Source organism: Galeopterus variegatus, unplaced genomic scaffold, assembly GCF_000696425.1.
Source record: "Galeopterus variegatus unplaced genomic scaffold, G_variegatus-3.0.2 Scaffold2232, whole genome shotgun sequence".
Taxonomy (NCBI): Eukaryota; Metazoa; Chordata; class Mammalia; order Dermoptera; family Cynocephalidae; genus Galeopterus; species Galeopterus variegatus.
In genome coordinates, this window is record NW_007728343.1 from 140966 (window position 1) to 161065 (window position 20100).

General features: G+C 37.1%; 1 protein-coding gene across 1 annotated transcript in view; it reads left to right on the forward strand.

The window, feature by feature from the left end:
- KAT6B (K(lysine) acetyltransferase 6B) overlaps positions 1-20100 on the forward strand; it is a 197795-nt gene that overhangs the window by 123321 nt on the left and 54374 nt on the right. The window contains exons 4-7 of the mRNA XM_008580999.1: positions 4950-5058; positions 15265-15380; positions 15612-15693; positions 18093-18225. Of these exons, the coding sequence (XP_008579221.1) occupies positions 4950-5058; positions 15265-15380; positions 15612-15693; positions 18093-18225 (440 nt within the window). The remainder of the gene's footprint in view (positions 1-4949; positions 5059-15264; positions 15381-15611; positions 15694-18092; positions 18226-20100) is intronic.

The following is a 20100-nucleotide window of genomic DNA, read 5'->3' on the forward strand; positions in this document are numbered from 1 at the left end:
TTGCGATCCCGTTACCGGTCAGTAAAAAAAAAAAAAACAAAAAGGGGGAAAAAAAAAAAAGAAAAGAAAAGAAAAGTCTATTTTATTTTGAGACCAAGGTCCTGAAGACTCGATCTTAAAATGTCTTTTTAAGTATGATAGAATCAATTTAAAAAATTAGAACTGAGAAAGGCCTTAGAGGTTATCCACCCATAGAATCACTAATATGTTTGATCTGTAAAGGACCTTTGAAGAGTCTCATATCCCCAACTTGTGGGACGTGACTTTGTACAACGTCTTGTCCTCGTCATCCTGATGGGGCCCATCCAGTCTCTCCCTGATCTCTTCTGATTGCAGGAATCATCTATCTGCAAATACTGTAGGATTTATATGAGGTACCTAGAGTAGTCAAATGCACAGAGACAGAAGAATGGAAATTGCCGCCAGCGGCTGGGGGAAGGGGGAATGGAGAGTTCTTGTTTAATGGGTACAGAGTGTCAGTTTGAGAAGTTGGAAAAGTTCTGGAAATGGATGGTTGCACCACATTGTGAGTGTACTTAATGCCACTGAACTGTATACTTGAAATTTGTTAAAATGGTAACTTTTATGTTATGGATATTTTATTGCAATTTATAAAACAAAAAATAAGTACATGAAATGGGAAAAAAGAATAATTCATTCTGGACAGCTCTGTTGGAAAGTCTGCAATAAACCCTATCGGTCCAAGTTTTGTACTGTGGAGCCACAAGAACAAATTAACCCTTCTACCTGGATGAAGACTCTCTGCTTGTTCCCTCCAAACGGTCTCTTCAAGGCTAAATAAATAGCCCCAGTTTCTTCACTAGATCATACTATTTTGTTTTGTTTTATACTTTGCTTCAATCATGACCAAGATAAGGTCCACACATTGTTTCTACTGGTTCTTTTTCCATCTATTTCTTGTGCTCTTGCTCACTCACTCTGTCTCCCTTTTAATTTACTTGTTGAAGAAACTGGGTCATTTGTTGAAGAAACTGGGTCATTTGTTCTCTAGAGTTTTGGTACTAGCATCTCCCTGCTCTATAGATCAACATGTTCCTCTGTCCTCTGTATTTCCTCTAAATTGGTAATTGGATTGAAATACTTTGTTTTATAAATGCTTATAATCCAACTATATAATAAATTTATTCTATGTCTTTTTTGAGAGTGGAGGGGTACTATTTTATTCCCCTCCCCAACTTTTCATTTGGAAAAGTAAGCATGCAGAAATATTGAAAGAATAATATAGTGAACACCCATATGTCCTTTACATAGAGCTACCAACCATTAACATTTTGCCACGTTTATTTTGTCTCACCTTTTCTGCACATTCACATAACAAACGCACTTAGCTTTGATTTTTTTCCTGAATCACTTGAGAGTAAGTTACAGACATCATGACACTTTACTCCTAAGTTTCAACTCATACCTCCTAAGAACAAAGACATTCTCTGCACTTAGCTTTGATTTTTTTCCTGAATCACTTGAGAGTAAGTTAGAGACATCATGACACTTTACTCCTAAGTTTCAACTCATACCTCCTAAGAACAAAGACATTCTCCTACATAATCAGTTATGTTCACTCAGGAAATTTATATTATATCTAGTTTATATATTGCCTAATATTTATTGCATATTCCCCTAATTATTCCATTAATGTCTTTTATAGCTGTGGGTATTTTTTTTTAATTCAGAATCCTACCAAGCATCACAGATCCGTATTTAGTTTTCATTCCACTTTCGTCGCCTAAATTGGTTCTTCTTTTTCTTGGGTCTTACATGACATTGATATTTTTGAAGAGTCCAGGCAAGCACATGATATCAGTTTGTCCATAATGGTTAAGGAAGTGTCCACCAGATTTCTCCATTGTAAAGGCACCTTTTCCACATTATAATTAGTAAATTATCTATGGCATATTAGTGGTTGCCTTTTTAATAGCGTTTAAAACAGATACTATTGGTCGTGGGAGACATTGGATAGAAGAGATTATGAGCACATTAGTAAAGTTCTTGCCACTGATTGAAAGATAATTTTAAAATATTTGTTTTTCTGAGAGGAATGGAAGGGAGGTAGCAGAGGTGAGAAATGGAGTCAAGTGAAGACAGTCTGGTGTGTGAGTCCCAGCTTCTGCGCTTGAACCTGTGCAACGTCAGAAAAGTTGCCTAACTTCTTAGATCCTCCATTTCCTCCCTAAAATGGGGATAACACACATACCTGGCAATATTGTTGAAATAATTGATTAAATGAGATAGTGTGGGAGCCGCCTTTAGCCTAGCAGTTGCCCAAGGCCATTGCATGAGATAGGAGGAGGAGGTGTTTCCAGAGCAGAGCTTGCTGGATATCTTTATCTTTAGACCTATCCATGAGTATTTATTCTTGAGATTAGTTTAAAATATTCAGGCATGCTGATGAGAAAATGTGATCAACAGGTTAGGTACCTTTGCAAAATTTCAAAGAAAGGAATTAAGAATTTGGAGATTTGGGGGTTCCATTTTCAAGCCTCTTAAATATGACTTGTCTGTAGTGGACTTGTACAGAATCAAGTTGCCATTTACTCATACCTCTTTCTGACGGTAATCCATTTTACTTTATTACAAGGGATTATTTTTTAAAACAGTTTATATGTAGTCTGAGAACAGTGAATCATAATGATTCTGTGACCCATTTACATGCATTACTGTAAAAGTTTCATTTCGTACCAGTGACAATTTTTTAAAGTTAATTAGACTCAGCTACACTGAGGTTAGCAGAAAGTGCTTTGAATTATCAATAATTCAGCAGGGCAGACATTTCTGTATAATGCAGTGGTTTCATTGAGTATCGTGAGATAGTTATCCTTAAAATAAATGGTTGTGAGCGTACATCAGTGTGGTGGGGTTCACTTGAATGTAGCGTGAAGTGATAGCATCTATGCTTTCTATTATTGGGTAGAGTGTGGGACATCAGTCTTTCTGGCCATGAACTACTAGCAACCTTTGTCCTTTGTGTTACCTTTAGTTAAAAACGAAAAATGAGCATGAATGCTGGCTGATGGTCGTGTCTCTATTACAGCTAAAAATTCATCTGGGAGAGAGAAATGAGATTGCAGATTTGGATTTGTTTCCTTGCATGAATGATATGTGACATTTTGTAAATTATTTATCACTGAAAGGATGGCGGCAATGGCTTGAACATTGTTACATCAAATGAAAGCAGGAATCCCATTAGTACAAGGACTGGGTTTCAGCTAGAATCTATCAGGGGAATGTTGTTACTTTAAAACCAGATTGTTCTTTTAATTGCTATTTAAAGGAACAAAAGTGTTCCCAAGGTACTGCAGTTGAGCAGTTGCAAGTAATAAGTATGGATCCATAATTCTGCAGTGCTGATTATCTGGCATTTAAAAAATTGTAGCTGGAGTCAGTGACCAATTTGTTGTAACTTGTCTTTTTTGGTTTTTCTAGCACAGAATGTTTTATACTCTGCTTTTTAACTGGGACCACAAAAATACATTTGCATAGCTACCTCAGAAAGTAAAGTCTATGCGTATTAAAAGAACAAATTAAGGTGAGAGTAAGGGCAAGATAATGGATGCTCATATTTTAAGATGAAATTAAGTCATATTAAACAATTTTGTGAATGCTTGGTCATCAGATGAATTCTTGTTTTTGATGGCATGTTGTCACAAGGAACCAAGAGATTTGTTGGAATCGTTATAAGCATTTGAAATATTATCTTAGAGATGAGGTTGATTTTTTTTTTAAACTAGCATATGTTTCTTTCATTTATTCAGTTAGCAAATATATTTTGAGTGCCTACTGTGCACCAGGCAATGTATTAGCTTTTTGGAATAGAGTAGTTGAGCAAATGAGGTTTGTTCTGTGCCTGATGTATATTTAGAAAGAGTTAGACCTAGCTAAATCTTGTTTTTAATTTACATTAAAAACATTTGTGATTATGTTCGATTTTCTTTCCCTGAATTTTTGATTCATGAGATTCAAATATAAAGACATCAGAGTAACTAACCATCAGATGGCTAGCAGACAACATGTGTGAATGCTTGGAATATGCAATAAAATTTTAGTTTTTATACAGTTTTGACTTCTCAAGATAATGTGACCGGATCTGTAAGCAGTCAATTATTCATATGGATGGGAATTCTAGCATTGCTGTTAGCAGTAAATAACAATGCAGACACTAAAATGTATGTAGATTTATACATTGTTAAAAGCTGTTTCTATAGTGAGAGCTAAAGGATGCTGGGGGGTTAGACAAATGTTTTGCTGTTTCTCTTAAGAAGTGGGAATGTCAGAGATTGAGGGTTTATCTCCTTTGTGTGGTATGGTGTGGTTTACTTTTGAAGACATTGGCACCAGAAAAGCCTTGTTAATTGTCTTTTGATCTTCTCAAGTGATCCCACGGGATTTTAGTTCTTGCTTCTTCTGACTGTTACTATGTCACCTAAAAACATACCAATTTTTTAATGTCAGATATTTAACAGGTGAATAATAGTAACCTGCATTATAACATTTGGTAAAGTTTAATTAAACAGTCTGACCGAAACAGATGATATTCATGGACTATAATGCTGAGTAGATGGATCAATTTATTATAGGCATATAGATTATGGCAACAATTGAGATTTGAAGTGAATCCTTAATAACTTTCATTACAGGAAGAATGTATTATATATTAAGGTCTTAGATTTCACTGGTTTAATAAAAATTACTTCTCAGTCTTATATACTACACTTAAATGTATTATTCAGGTAATACTGTAGTATCAAATAATTTAAGAGATTTTTCTTTTTATTAGCAGAAAATATTGATTTGAATACCTTATTCAGCAGTTTTTCCTTGTTAAAGAAATATGCCAGAAGCTTACATATTATGTAAAGCATTTGATTTTAATGTTTTGTTTGTAATTTTGAAATGGAAAACTAACAATGTTTTTTATTTTAATTTTATCATAGCCCCGTGCTGATCCCATTCCAATATGTAGCTTCTGTTTGGGGACTAAAGAATCAAATCGTGAAAAGAAACCAGAAGAACTCCTCTCTTGTGCAGATTGTGGCAGTAGTGGTAAGTTGTATTTTTTGTATATGTTATATGACTTCCTATTCTCATAGCTTCATGCTATTTATCTCTCTATCAAAACCTTATTTGTGGGCCGGCCACGTGGCTCACCGGGGAGGGTGTGGCGCTGGTAACGCCGAGGCTGTGGGTTCGGATCCTATTTAGGGATGGCCGGTGTGCTCACTGGCTGAGCGTGGTGCTGACAACACCAAGCCAAGGGTTGCGATCCCCTTACCAGCCCCCCCCCCAAAAAAAAAAACCCTTATTTGTTATTTAAGGCAATTATGTAGTAATAGCATAGGCTTTAAATTTAAAAAGGAAGGAAGAGGGAAAAAAGTTTGAGTATATTAGCACTGGCATATGGGTACTACATTTGTTTATATAATACTATACATATTTATAATTAAGCTCTGAATTCATACCAGCATTGGTAATTCACAGTGGAGACTTCTATCTCATAGGTAAATTCAGTGTAGAATTCTCTTTCAAACTGAATACAACTGGAATCACTGGTTTTCTATAACTGAAGCCTCAAGAGATGAGTTGGAGTCCTTAGTGTTTCAAGTCTTGACACCTACTGGTGAAATATAACATTACAGCCCAGCTCTGTATGACTGAGTGAAAGGAAAGGACCGTTTTCTGGAAACCGCAGTGACAGAACCAAGAACACATCAGGCATGAAAGAAATTCAGATTGCCTAGAATAAGACTGGAAGAGGGTGGTCTGTACAGACAGTGATGTTGAAGTCAAGGCATTTTTTGGATAGGGACACTGAACTGTTGGCAAATTGCAATACTCAAAAGTATTGCTGTCAAGGTAGCTATCACCTCTGCCTTTTTCTCACTGTAACATTTTAAGACCATACCTCTAGTATTATAGTGGAAATTTAAAGAAAATTTGAGCTTGCATTAATTTATTTTAATAGCCAATCTTCCTTCTTACTAAGCAGGTGATATTTGCCTGGGTGATACACACACACAAACATACAAATATACATGTATACATACATGATCTACGTATCAACAGATTGAGTGGTAATTATTGGATTTTTAAAATTAATCTGTTTGTGTTAATCTTAAATTTTTTTTTCTCCCAGACTACTGAAACCTTTTCTCCCAAAGTGTTATTTTAAAAGTTATGACTGAGTATTTCTCTCGTTATAGTAATCTTTAAACAACAACAGGCCTGCAAAATACCATAGCATACCCTCATTTAGGAAGTCATGAAATACAAGGGTACTTCAAGAAGTTCATGAAAAGATTCATATTATCTTTCAATTCTACTTTTCCATGAGCCTTTTGAATTACACGTTTACAGTGGTTAGAAGCAAACTCAAGAGCCAGCCACAGCCCAGCTCCTCTACCTTGAGATAGTTACTTAACTATTCAGATCCTGTTTCCTCATTAGAAAATTGGGGATAATGGGAGCACACACGTCTTGGGTTTTATGGAACTTAAATGTAACAACACAGGTAAATAGCCTAGCACAGGGTCTACAAGAACTATGGTAAGTGTGCTATAAATGTCAGCCATTCTTATGGTTTGGCATGTTTGATATTGTTGTCTTGATTGCTGCAAGTAATTTGAAATCTTATCACCACTTATGACAGCTGCTTGATGGTTGGATAGAGGGAAATGTTTCACACCGAGGAACGACAGTGTTGTGTAATGATTCTTATTCCTCATATGAAGGTTTAACTTGATAGGCCCTTTTTGGTTCAGCAGCTTTCAGGACCTGACTAGGAGGGAGAGCCTTGAAGATAAGATATTTCAAATCCTGCTTGAAAAATGCATTCCGACAGTCTTTTTTGATGGGCTTTACAGATTCATTAAAATTCTTTTACCTGGCCATGGTATCATGGATAGTGACAAAAGGGCATGGAAACATTATCTGTATGCTCAGTTTAATAAATTTCAACCCTACAGTATCCCTAGTTTTATGCTGGTGAGGTAGTGCCTCACTCATCAGTTCTGACTCTGTCGTTATCTTTTGGGTTTTCTCATGAGGCTCACTCTGAATGAATTATTCTTTTGTGTGACTGCCCGATCAATTTAGTGGTGTTCACTTGTCTAGGGTTTACCCTTTGTGATTTTTAAGGTGGTACTTTAAAAATACCCTTCACTGTTTTATTTTTGTAGTATCTATTTGTCTGGGCGCCTAGACAAATTAAAGACATGCTTAAATGTGGGAAGAAAAGTTCCCTTCATATATTTCCTTACCTCTGGTGATACCCTTAGTTGAGTTGATAAGGAATTTCAGATCATTATCTTCTAAATTGTAACTTCAAGGCCTCCCTCACAGTGTATAAAGGCGTAATTCTAAACAGGTAGATCTTAGATTTTCTGATGTAATCAATCTCCCTTTGTTTTTCCCAGATTTGAAGACCTGCCGAAGAGGAGGTTTGATCTCCTTTTTACTGTGAGGTCACTGAAAATTTCTTTCCCCTGAAATTTCTTACTTTTTATTCATACCTTTCAGGGTCAGGCTAGGTGTACTGTTTTTATTTTTAAAAAATTCTCTCATTTTCTCTTTTAACAAGTGCAGAAGAATAGCTTAAGCATACTGTCTAGAGGTTTTATGTAGCTGGAGTCATTTTCTGAGCCAGTCTTCCCCTCTCCCTTTAGGTAGAGACAGCCAGAGGCTCAGGAGCCAAAGTAGAAATTCAAGCCCTGGGGTCATCATGTGTCTTTGTTTGGGATAGAGGATTCCTCAGAGAGCTTCTCTGGACTTCCACAGTGGGATCCGGCTCTGTCGTAGAGGTTCACTTAATCTTCCATTGAGTGTGCTGTGCCAGCCTGGATTTGGCTACTTAAGAAAAAAAAACTATTGTTCATAACTCAGGGAAATGTTTTGTAGACATTTACTTCATCTGGTTGATCAGATGAGTGGACTTTGTTGTTTCTTCCTCTTTAAGTGGAAGAGTCAAAATAAAATTGGTTCACTTTAGGGAGCTTGGGGGTTCTTGTAGTTTTAATGCTCTATTGTGACACCTTGGTAATTATTAGGAAAAAAGAGTATAATACACCAGCATGCCTCAGCAGTGGCCTCTAATAATGGTGGGAGCCCCGTCATCATGGTCCAGTCCCTCATCTCAAGTGGGTACTCCTAGCTGACCTTGTGAAAATGGCTGCTTTCTCACACTCAGAAGAGTACATTGGTTGTAGGATTGAATTGAGACTGTTTATAATGATCAAAGGGATCCCTAATGCAAGATGTTTATGTGAAAAAAAACCCATAGCAGTATAAAGCCAGAAAAAGGAAATATAGATGGCAGCCCATAAGGAGGCTCATTTTAAAATGTGTTTCCCAGGGTTGGCCCGGTGGCGCACTGCTATAGTGCGCCGCTTGGGAGCGCAGTGGCGAGGGTTCGGATCCCACATACAGACCGGTTCCCGCTCACTGGCTGAGCAAGGGGCGGACGCAGCACCGAGGGTTGCGATCCCGTTGCCGGTCCTGGTCTGGTACGGGCGCGACACTGAGGGTTGCGATCCATTGCCGGACACGAAAAAAGACAAAAAGGGAAAAAAAAATGTGTTTCCCATATGTGCCCGATGCTGTTTAGTCATCGTACCGTTTGTATGATGTCACATGTAGACTCTGCTTAGATTCTATAGATGGGAGTAATAAATGTTTACTTCTGCTTACAGCATAAAATAAAGCCAATTAGAAAATTCTCTGTTTTTAAGGTGGCTCAGTGCTACACATGGGTAGTATTTTCTTTATTCTTTTCCTGCTAAAAGTTCTTTTATAAAAATCGTTCAAATTTATATGCAGTAAAAGTGTGAGGCACGGTACGTAGCACAAGAAGCCCCAAGTGTGGTGTCCCCAGCACGGTGCTCCAGTTCTCTTCTGCTGCTTGCTGGCTGTGGAGCTGAAGTTTCCTGATCTGTGCAATGTGGAGGGTACTGTCTGCACCCTGCATCTGCAGGGCTGTTTTGAGGATCCGGTGAGATAATGATATGAAGATGATCAGTAACTGTAAAACATTAGACAAATGCGAAGGCTTATTCTAACCACTGATATGAATGTGGGAATCAGCAGATAGTCTCCAGGTCTGTGGAAATGTTGGAACTAGGAAGTGATTTTACTTGACTTTCATGGATCAGCCTACTACTTTGAAATTAACACTGTTATATTCTCTTTGCCTCATTAAGACCAAATTATCTTTAATTAGCTTCACATAAGTATTAGATATTATACCAAATGAAATTTTGTGTCTGCTGCTCAGATTGCTGGGTGGTTAAATCTTACTTACAGATGAGTTGTGTGCATGTGTGTTTTCAAATTAGCAAATCTAAGATAAGTGTACAGTTCAAAATTATAGCATCATCCTAAGTGGAAGCTCATTGAGACGGGAGACAGAAGAAAGGCGGCTGTGATGCAGCTGGGTGAGTGAGAAAAACCCCCTTTGTACAGGAAAGGCAGCAAGAGCTGTGGGGTAGGATATCAGTGCGCCCTTGGGAGACCCGGAGTCTTCTGGGCTTGTCTTTATTTGTGTTAGCCCTGAACAAAACTTCCATGCCTTCTGCTCCTAGAGGGAGCCGGTAGGCGCCATATATGGATGTATGGGTATCTAAAAAAAGGTCACTGACTAGTGTCTCAAGTTCACCTCAGGGATTGGTGGGTTAGTCATCCAGTCATTCTGACTAGACACAGATTGAATCATTAGATTGGAAAGGGACCCTTGACTAGAAAGAAACCTAAAGAGAGAATCCAAAGAGTTGGTAGGGAGGGGGGGAGGGTGAGCCCCACCCCCAAAAAAGCCCAGAGGAGGATTGGCCATCCAGAGGAGGATCGGCCACCCAGAGGGGCTGTTACTGCATTGAAACTGCACTCGTCGGGTCAGTCGTGACCTCCCTGTAGCAAAATCTGAAAGTCACTTTTCAGTCTTTTAAAAAATCTAATTGACATCTTTCAATCCACCCCAAATACTCCTCTCAGCCATATTGACCTTGTTGAGAATCTTTTTTCTTTTCTTTTTTTATTGGTTATGAATATTCGTGAGATACAAAGCTGATTGTCACCCCTTGTGCCCATGATGTAAGGGCCGGATTCATACTGCAGCATACACATTACCACAAATTGCATTTGTACCCTGTGTCCCCCACCCAATTACCCGAACCTCCCTCTCCTCCTTCCCCCTGCCCCCACTCTTCTTTGTATTCCAAGGAATGTTTTCTCCCCCTGTAAGTCCAATGCACTACTGTGGTCTTTCCTTCCTTCCTTCTTTCTCTTAGCTCCTACATATGAGTGAGCACATGCAGTATTTATCCCTCTATGCTTTGCTTATTTTACTTAACATAAGTTTGTCCAGGCTCATCCATGTTATTGCAAATGGGAGTATTTCATTCTTTATTATGGCAGAGTAGAATTCCATGCTGTGCATGTGTGTGTGCGTGTGTGTGCGTGTGTGTGTGTGTGTGTGTACACACCACATTTTCCTTATGCAGTCATCTATCAATGGACATTTAGGTTGGCTCCATGTCTTGGCTATTGTAAACAGAGCTGCAATGAACATGGGAGTGCAGGAATGATGATTTCCATTCCTCTGGGCATATACCCACAAGTGGGATTGCTGGATTGTATGGAAGATCTATCTGTAATTGTTTGAGAAACCTCCATATTGTTTTCCATAGTGTTTGGAATAATTTACAGTCCCACCAACAGTGCAGGAGTGTTCCCTTCTCTCCACACCCTTGTCAGCATTTGTTATTCACCGTCTTTTGGATTATAGCCAGTTTAACTGGGGTGAGGTGGTATCTCAATGTAGTTTTAGAGAATCTTTTTTCTTGAAATGGTCTCTTCCTTTGGCTTCTGTGATACCACATTCTCTGTGTTTTCTCTCTACCACTTCCTTCCATATCTTTTGTTAGTTCCTTGTCCTCTCTCCATCCCCTAAATGTTTCTTCAGGCTTCTGTCCTTGGCCCTGTCTTTCTTACTTTGCCTCATAGCTTCTTCTGAGCTCCAGACCCTTAGATATAAATGCCTACAGAACTTCTCCACTCATCCACCCACATGCATTCCAAAGTTAATACCCAGAACAGCTCATCAACCTTGCATTGCTCCCTTATTCAAAAAAACAATCACAACAACAATAACAGAAATGCAAGCAAACAAACAATATCCTGCTTCTCCTCGAGGATTTCCTATTTCAGCAAGTGGCGTACCATCGGCCACTCATTCAGTTACCAAACGGGAAATCTGGAGCCATCCTATTCTCTCACACCAAGAAATGACCAAAAATTAATGGATTCCATATCGTAATATATATGCTACATTCTAAATATATCCACACATCTCCACGAACCCCACTCAGATCTATTATAATAACCTAAATCTAATCTTGACCTTCTTTCCTTTTATCCATTTTAAAGTTAAAAATCTGATCACAGAATTTTTCAGTAGCTACCAATGACTCTTAGTTAAAATTCAGACTCTTTAATGTAGCCTCAAAACCTCTTCTGAATTGGGCTCCTGTTAACTCTATCCCACATTTCTATCCCCTTCATATTCAGCACATTAGTTATTGAACAACTTTCGGTCCTTGGAGAAACAAGTTCTCTCCCTCTGTACATGCCATCTTCCCCTGCCCTGCCCTTCTTCTGGTCTTATCTAATCCCGCTCATCTTTTGGGACCTGTCTTTGGGAGGCCTTCCTCCAACTTCCTGCTAGATCCTTCCATATCCCGGAGCCACCCCATCATCAGGCATTAATGCTAATTTTTGTCTAATGTCAAAATGTCTAACAGGAAATTCCTTTCTCACTAGACTGTATGATGTGAAAGGGTGGGAACCATGTCTATCCTTTCCCTCACTGCGTCCAGTTCTCATTAAATATTAGTTGAAGGAAAGACAGATGGACAGATGGACAGTCAGATAGCTAGTCTGAGGGGCCCAGTGTCTGAGACTTCATTAGTTTTCCATTGCTGCTGTAATAAATCACCACAAACCTAATGGCTTAAAACAGCACATTTATTATCTTACAGTTGTAGGTCAAAAGTTCAACAAATGTTTTACCAGATTAAAAAGTATGAGCAGGGCTCGGCTACTCTGTAGAGACTCTAGGGGAACATCTGTGTTCTTGTTCATCCGGGTTGTAGACAGCACTCAGTTCCTTGTGTTTGTAGAACTGAGATCCCCATTTCTTGCTCACTGTCAGGTGAAGGTTGTTCCCAGTTTCTAGAGGCCACCTACATTCCTTGGCTTGTGGCCCCTGCCTCCAACTTCAAAGCCTGCAGTAACAGATGGAGTTCCTCTCATGTTTTGAACCCCTCCTCCTCCTTTTTCCAACTCATCTCTCTAACCCAGCTGGAAAAGGTTCTCAGCTTTTACTGACTTGTGATTAGATCAGGCCTATTGAGATAAACCATGATAATCTCCCCATCTTAAGGTCTGTGCCCTTAGTCCCATCTGCAAAGTTTGTTTTTCCATGTCAGGTAATATATTTACAAGTTATGGGAATCAGTGCACAGACATCTTTGGGGGCCATTATTCATCTGTTTACTACAAAGCTTGTGTTTTTTTCTCCCATAGTACTTCCTCCAAAAAAGAATTTCTACTGGTTTGTGGTTCCGTTGGTACTTGTTTAATTTTAAAAAGTATTCTTTTGTTTTTGCTAGATAAAATTATTGTAAGCTACTGGTACTTAATGTTTGTATAAGAATGTATGAGTGAATGAGTGAATGAATGAATGAATAAATAAATAAATGAATACATATTACGGCTCTCAAATCTGATGAATTGCAAACCACAATACTAAATCAAACTCCAGAAAGACAAAGTGAATTGTGTCAGCAGAAAGAATGAGAATTTTAAAGGAAATTATTGAGTATATGGAATGGCTAAGTAGAAGATAAGGAATTAAATTATCAATAGCATTGTTTTTTTTATGTAATTACTATAGATTGTGTAGTAGTATATCAAGACAGTTACAGTCTTTTGTGTTATTTTAATGTCGGCCATAAGAAAATAAAATGGAAATAACTTCTTCATCCCTTAGCAGCATCCCTTACAGAATCATAGAAATTTAGAGCTGGAAGGGATCTATGGCCAATTCTTTTAAGCTAAGTAAAGGTAAGATTGCTGCCTAAAGGAAAGATAGGCTGAAGATTTTGGAATTTGATAGGGTACCTTAAATAGTAGTAGTTCAGCTATAATATTGCTTAAAGTGAGAGAAAGCATTAAGAGGAAGAATATTCCTTGCTCTTGATTGAAAATGCCTGAAATCCATTAATTTTCAAAATGTATAATTATTAAGAAGTCTGTCTTCCATAAGATATCTGTGAGAATAAATAGTAAGCTATAATATGATGTGAATTACCTTAGTTACTTATTATTAAGCTACAAAACACAAAAGCAGATTTTAATGTAGAGAAAAATTCAGTGCATGAAATTGAGGTCATATGTGCCAGTGATGTATGACTTACAGGAAGTAATAAAAAAGGGGGGGAAAAAGAAGTAAATGGTATACTTTTAAGCTGATGGGACCCATTTTAAGGGTGGAATTTAAATTGCTGTTCTTTAAAAGTTGAGTTTTTACCCCCCTCACTATACAAGGGGCGGGGGGGTAGAAGACTCTGATCAAAGTAGACCTCTCCCCTCCCCCTTCAGAATATATTTCTTAGAGTCAGGAAGCAAGCTGTCTCTGTTTGCTGGTTCCTGAAAGAGGTGATTGATACCATTTTTATGCAATTAAACTTTTTCTTTGCGTTCGTTTGAATGAGAGAAGCCCTTGTAAAAGAATAGTGTCATAGGTTAAATGCATCTGCCTGCGTATCTTTCCTGCCTGAGGTCATAATCCTATGATAACATTTTATTTTTTCAACATCTTAAATACAGATGTTTAGATTTTTTTTTTTTAAACTCAGAAATAGTGTGCTTTTATTAACGGTATTGATGATTGATTTTGAATGTTTTTACTTCAAAAAGCCAAATCTCCTGGTGAGTGGAATTTTATGAAGCACCTGTTAAGCTTTAGGGAGGAGGACCTTTTTGGTAGCAGTCCAACTCAGAAATAGTGTGCTTTTATTAACGGTATTGATGATTGATTTTGAATGTTTTTACTTCAAAAAGCCAAATCTCCTGGTGCGTGGAATTTTATGAAGCACCTGTTAAGCTTTAGGGAGGAGGACCTTTTTGGTAGCAGTCCAAAATACATATTTAAACAATGAGGCTGCCAAAGTCAGGAAATTATAAAACCGTTTTGAAATTGCAGAATCTGCTTTTTTTATTACCCCTCGGGTTTCTTTTGCAGTTGGTTATAAGTTCTTTCACATGGGATTTACTAATGTTCTTACTATTTAAAGACCAGATTTAGAAAAATAAAATAAAGTTTGGAGATCTCCTTGGGTTGATGTTTTAAAAGACCATTAGGTTTTGAACTGCACTATTACTCATTGGAGCCTGCCTGGCTCCTTTGAATGGTGTTGTCCCTCAGCATCTTCCATTTTATTTACTACGCGAAGTGAACCTTGGTGTGTGGAATCCTGCTAGATGAAAATGTGCTCACAACTGTGTGGAAAGCTCAGTGCGCAGGAAAATGGGGGAAACATGCTGAAGGGTGTGCTTCTTGGTGTCTCCCATTAGACCTAGATCTTTAACTTCTCAAGTCTCTCTGCTCCTGCTTCCACAATTTAAACTCAGAGACCCAGGGCCAAGATGGCAATGGGATATTCTTTGTCTATCCCAGCAATGGGGTGTTCTTTGGATTTTTTTCCCCTTGGCATTTGTAGTTGTATTATGATAAGCAGCCCCAGTTTTTAATTTAGCTATCTGTGGTTTTAAACTTTATGATTTCATCACACACAGAGCAGGGATTGTTTGAACTTCGACACTCCCCTCACAGTCTGGCAAACCAGGAAGGTCTGCATTGATGAAGACGGTGAGTGTAGAAGATTTAACAGAAGGCACAGCAGTGTGAACACCTTCCGTGCATACATTATGTTCAAGGCTTGTGATTGGAATTGGTATAAATTTCCAAATTTCTCTTAAGGAAAGCACTTGTATGGTCATTCTGTTATATACAGAGAAAGAAGGAGGGAAAAAAGGCAGAAAGGAAAATCTATAATTTGGATTCTCTGAAATTTTTATATTTTCAAGTTCCTAAGGTTCATTGGCTAGCATCATGACTGTCTATTAAATATTAGGGAATGGGAATTTTATAAAAATCTAAGACACCATTCCCTTAAAGCAATTTGCTTTTTATTCTTATAGGACACCCATCCTGTTTGAAATTTTGTCCTGAATTAACAACAAATGTAAAGGCCTTAAGGTGGCAGTGCATCGAATGCAAGACGTGCAGCGCCTGTAGAATCCAAGGCAAAAATGCAGTAAGTATGGCCCTCAGTAGTCCGTCTCCAGGTAAATTGTTACTTTCCAGGGTTTCTCTTTCTTAAAGAGTTTTGCTATTTTCTTTTTAAAGTTTTAAATACACATGATGTCAAACCTCATCCAGGTGCTCTTTCATTATATTTTATTACTGTTAATCTGGTAACATAAGAATTTTTGGCCTTTTACAGTTGGTTTCAGTCTCAATTAGTCTCTAATATGTTATATTACAGGATAATATGCTTTTTTGTGACTCCTGTGATAGAGGATTCCATATGGAATGCTGTGACCCACCACTTTCCAGAATGCCAAAAGGTGAACTTTTAAACCACATTAAAAATGTATTTTATTACATACTCGTTAGCCTTGTCCTGACATCTGACAGCTTAGAGGTATACAGGTTCCTTATGCATTTTTTTCATCCCTCCCGCCTTCCTTATACTTGAAGGTTTGGGACAGCTTGTGAACAGAGAAGTAAAAACGTATTTAGTTTGGGGGTAATATATATAATAGAGATTCTAATTCAGATCCAGGGATGAAAAATTTATCTTTCTCCCCAAACCACTCCCCTAACAGAATAAGTTTGGATTATGTAGGTCAAAAGTTTAAAACCTAGTTCAGTGTTTAGAGGTAGGAAATTTTGTATTTTCAAGGATGAAGATAATGATTACTCCAAAGTCCTCTGATAGGAAGCCATCACCATTTTCTTGGCCATTAGCTGATATTTTGAATGTGAGCATCTGAACTTTCATAAAGCTGATTGTGTCTGATGGAATATGGATTTCCTTCCCTGTTTATTGTATAAGTCAGCCTAGCTTAGCCTTTTTTTTCTTCTCATTTTGTAATATATTAAATATTTAAAAGTAACTTTGCCTTTTTATTATAAAATGTATACATTGTGGAAGATTTAGAAAATACAGAGAGTTAAAAAAGGAATAAAAAGAAAAATCAGTTGACAATTCCTTCGGTGCCTCCATATACTCTTTAAAAAGAAATGGAACATTCTGTACATATTTTTGTAACCTTATTTTTTTCTCCTCTCAATAATAGGTTGTAAGCATTCCTACATCATTAAGTGTACTCCTAAACATAGTTTTTAATGAGTGTGTAGAACTCTGTAGTATAGAGCAGGGGTTACAAACCTGGTGACAGTGGGTCACAGGTATGCTTTGTTGGCATAATGTTTTGAACATGAGTCCTCTAGGTGGGGCACGCATGTTCCAATTTGCCACACTCTCACTACTCCTTGTTGTCTTATGTTCCAATTTGCTTCAGTCACATATATTATACAAACTAGGTGCTTCCTGAAGGTATTTGATTTTGTAACCCTGTATATAAATGAACTATAATGTATTTAACCAATCCCCTATGGTGGACATAACAAATGTTTCCAATTTTTTCCATCCACAATTATTTCCTTAAGATAAATTCTTAGGGGAGGAATTCCAGGATCAAAGGCTACATACATGAAAGGCTGTTATCAGTTTTCAGACCAACCACCAGTATATGAGAATACCTGTTTCCCTGCACTAAGACCAACACTCACCCTTATTATATTTCATTAAGTCTAAAACACACTTTTTTTTTTTTTTTTTTACATTTTAACATCTTTGAAATCAGCTCTGTCTTGTAGTCAGTGGTGTCTTACATTTGATGAAAAATTTTTATCAATTTGATAATAAAAAAAAAGGTGTCTGATAATTTTTTTCTTTAAGTAGTGAGATTGAACATTTTTTGTATTTGATTATTGGCTGTTTTTATATCATCTTTTGTAAAGTACCTGTTTTTCTTCATTAATCATTTTTCTATTGGGGTTTTTCTGCCTTTTTCTTCCTGATTTGCAAAAGCTCTATTTTTTTTATGTAGTCAAATTCACAAATCTTTTTATTTATGGCTTCAGTTTTAAATGTCAGTCATGCTTAGATTATATAAATATCCACATGTTTTTCCTGGTACTTGTAAATTTTATTTTTTTATATTATAATATTCATCTGTCTAGAATTTATTTTTGTAAAGGACAGGAAATAATTCTTTTCCTTTCAGATAGATGGCTATTTGTTCTGTCACCACTTGTTGAATCATTTTATCCTTTCCCCAGAGATTTGGAATATGACTTTTTTGATATGCTAAACTTTCTTACAGGTTTCAGGTTTTCTGATCTTCCAGTTCTTATCCTTTATCATATTTCTGTATGCTATGTGTATAATTTAATTATTTAATATAAATTTAATTATTTAATATATAAGCCCCACAGTACTTAAAAAAATTTGTTTCAATTTTAAAATTATGTTTTATACTGATTGTTTTTTGGTGTTGGAAATATTCAGAAAGATATGATAAAATAAATAATTTTTTCCTTAGAGGTTCCAAAAATTGATTGTTTTGAAAATGTCTCCCTCAAATCAAAAGATATATAATACCTTACAGGGTGAGTTTTCATGTGTTTGTGGTGGTGGGAGGCTTAGTGATATGTTGGGAACAGCTTTATGGAAGAGTTCTGACATAGGGCAGTCTCTGCTCTTACCACCTTGACCCCAGGAAAATTGACCTGTAGTGATGGCTTCCTAAGGAGAATCAGAGAGGGAATGACCCGCTTTCTGGAGTAAAGTTCTGCATACAGGCATCCTATGGCAGCTTATTACAGCTGCACCTTATATTTAATATCTTCCAAAGTGAAACATTAAAATATTTTTCTTATATGTATATTAATTCAGGGATGTGGATTTGCCAAGTCTGCAGACCAAAGAAAAAGGGAAGAAAACTACTTCATGAGAAAGCTGCACAAATAAAACGACGATATGCAAAACCCATTGGACGACCGAAAAATAAATTAAAGCAACGATTGTTGTAGGTTGAGATCTTATCAAAAGAAATCTTTTATGTTGTGCTTTACAATATAGGTGATTGTAACCCCCTTAGATTTTGTTAGACTTTTTTAGTGTGCTTTTTTTTCTAATTCAGTAGATGGGGACTATTTCTCCTTTTGCATAAACTGTGGAAATTTTTTGAAAATAACATTTTTAATTTTCACTGGCATTTTAGCGTCTTTTGGTGGCAGTAGCTGTGATACTAAGTGACATGTTTAAGTAGCAGGATGGAAGCAGAATGTAAGAGTTGGAAACAATTGTTCAGCCTACTTTATTACTGGCTGAGCATTAGGATAGCTTAATTATATAAATATTTGCATAGGAATTTTAAAACAAGGGAGGGATTTGTTCATGTCTGTAGTGAATCTATTTCGTCACTCCAGATAACATTTTAGAAAAATACCTCTCTTCTGATGCTAATTTAGTATTACCACTTTTTAAGATCCCTTTTACGAAATGGAAGCTTCTGAGAAACCAGCAAGTTACTGCCTCCAAAGAGTTAGACAGGGCCATTTGGCCATGTGTGCAGACGTACATATAAAATAATATATTTGCAGTGGCCTGCAGATCTACCGTGATAATCCTAGTTATTTCCACTATCCTGTTGCCATATCATTGCCAGTAAAGCCCAGTTGAGCATTTAGCGGGAGTTAGTTGGAAAAGTAGAGAAAAGATAAGAAGTGAAATGAATATATTTTTAACCTGTATGGAGTATAGACTTGACTATCAGCATTAAGATGTTTACAAATGAAATCAGGAGACTTGCGTATCTCTAGAAGTTCTACCCATAGACTGTTACCATCTCTTTAGGCTTAGCGAAAGAAAGAGTCATTGTGATTTAGAAGTGAATAGGTGTTCAAGGCCCACGCCTTGAATAAACACCAAGAAACTTACTTGCTTATTCTTTTTTCCCCTAATTTTATCTGAAGCAGTTTATTATATTACCTGCCATCAGAAAAATAGTATCCTCCTGTGCCTTTATTTCCCAAAGGAGAAATAGAAAATTCAGGCTCCTTTCTGGAGTTTTCTGTGAAATTTTATGAAAACTGTTTAACCAGTAGACATTCTAGAGGCAAACATGAAATATATTTATGAATAAAATCTTTCATATTAATATCATTTGAAGTAGAAGATAGATGTTTTTGCATTCATCCTGTGTAAGCATTGTTCTCAAAATGGGACTGTATCTTCAGGGCCCAATTAAAAAAACCAAATTAGGATATAAACTTTCTAAACAGAGGACACAGCTGAAAATTGCATCTGGCACCAATCCTAACTTTTTGTTTGTCCAAAATTGTCCTTTGAGCTTAGGAATTTTTAAGACAGTCTAGGGAGTTTTCCTTTTTACATGCTTTATAAGCATATTATCCTTTCTGGGCAATTGATTCCAGATACAGTCCAAATGCAGCATTCTGATGTGAAACAAATTTTAGCCTGGGTGAGTTGTTTGTTGGTAATCCTCGCTGTGTCTTCTAGTAACATTACTGATCTCCAGCATTAACCTGATTTGGCTGAATCAGTGGTGTCGGGCAAAACTCCTGGCACTTGCACTGCCTCAGATGAGCCTAGTGGCTTGCCCTGTTGATCTGCACTGACCTCCCCTTCAGCTGACTGCTGAAGTTTGTTCATTAAGTCCTTGTGTACAAGATGACCACTGAAATGCGCTCTTCTATTTGTAATTACTCAAGATATATTTATAATTCAATATCATATCATTTTCAGGCTTCCATTTCATTGTTAGCCTTCAGTTAAATTGATAATTTTGAAAGTACATTCTTGAGTCCCAGCATTGTCATAATTCACATGCAAATGGCTCTATTGTGTAAAACTCTGCTACAAAATGGGTAGCTTTCCA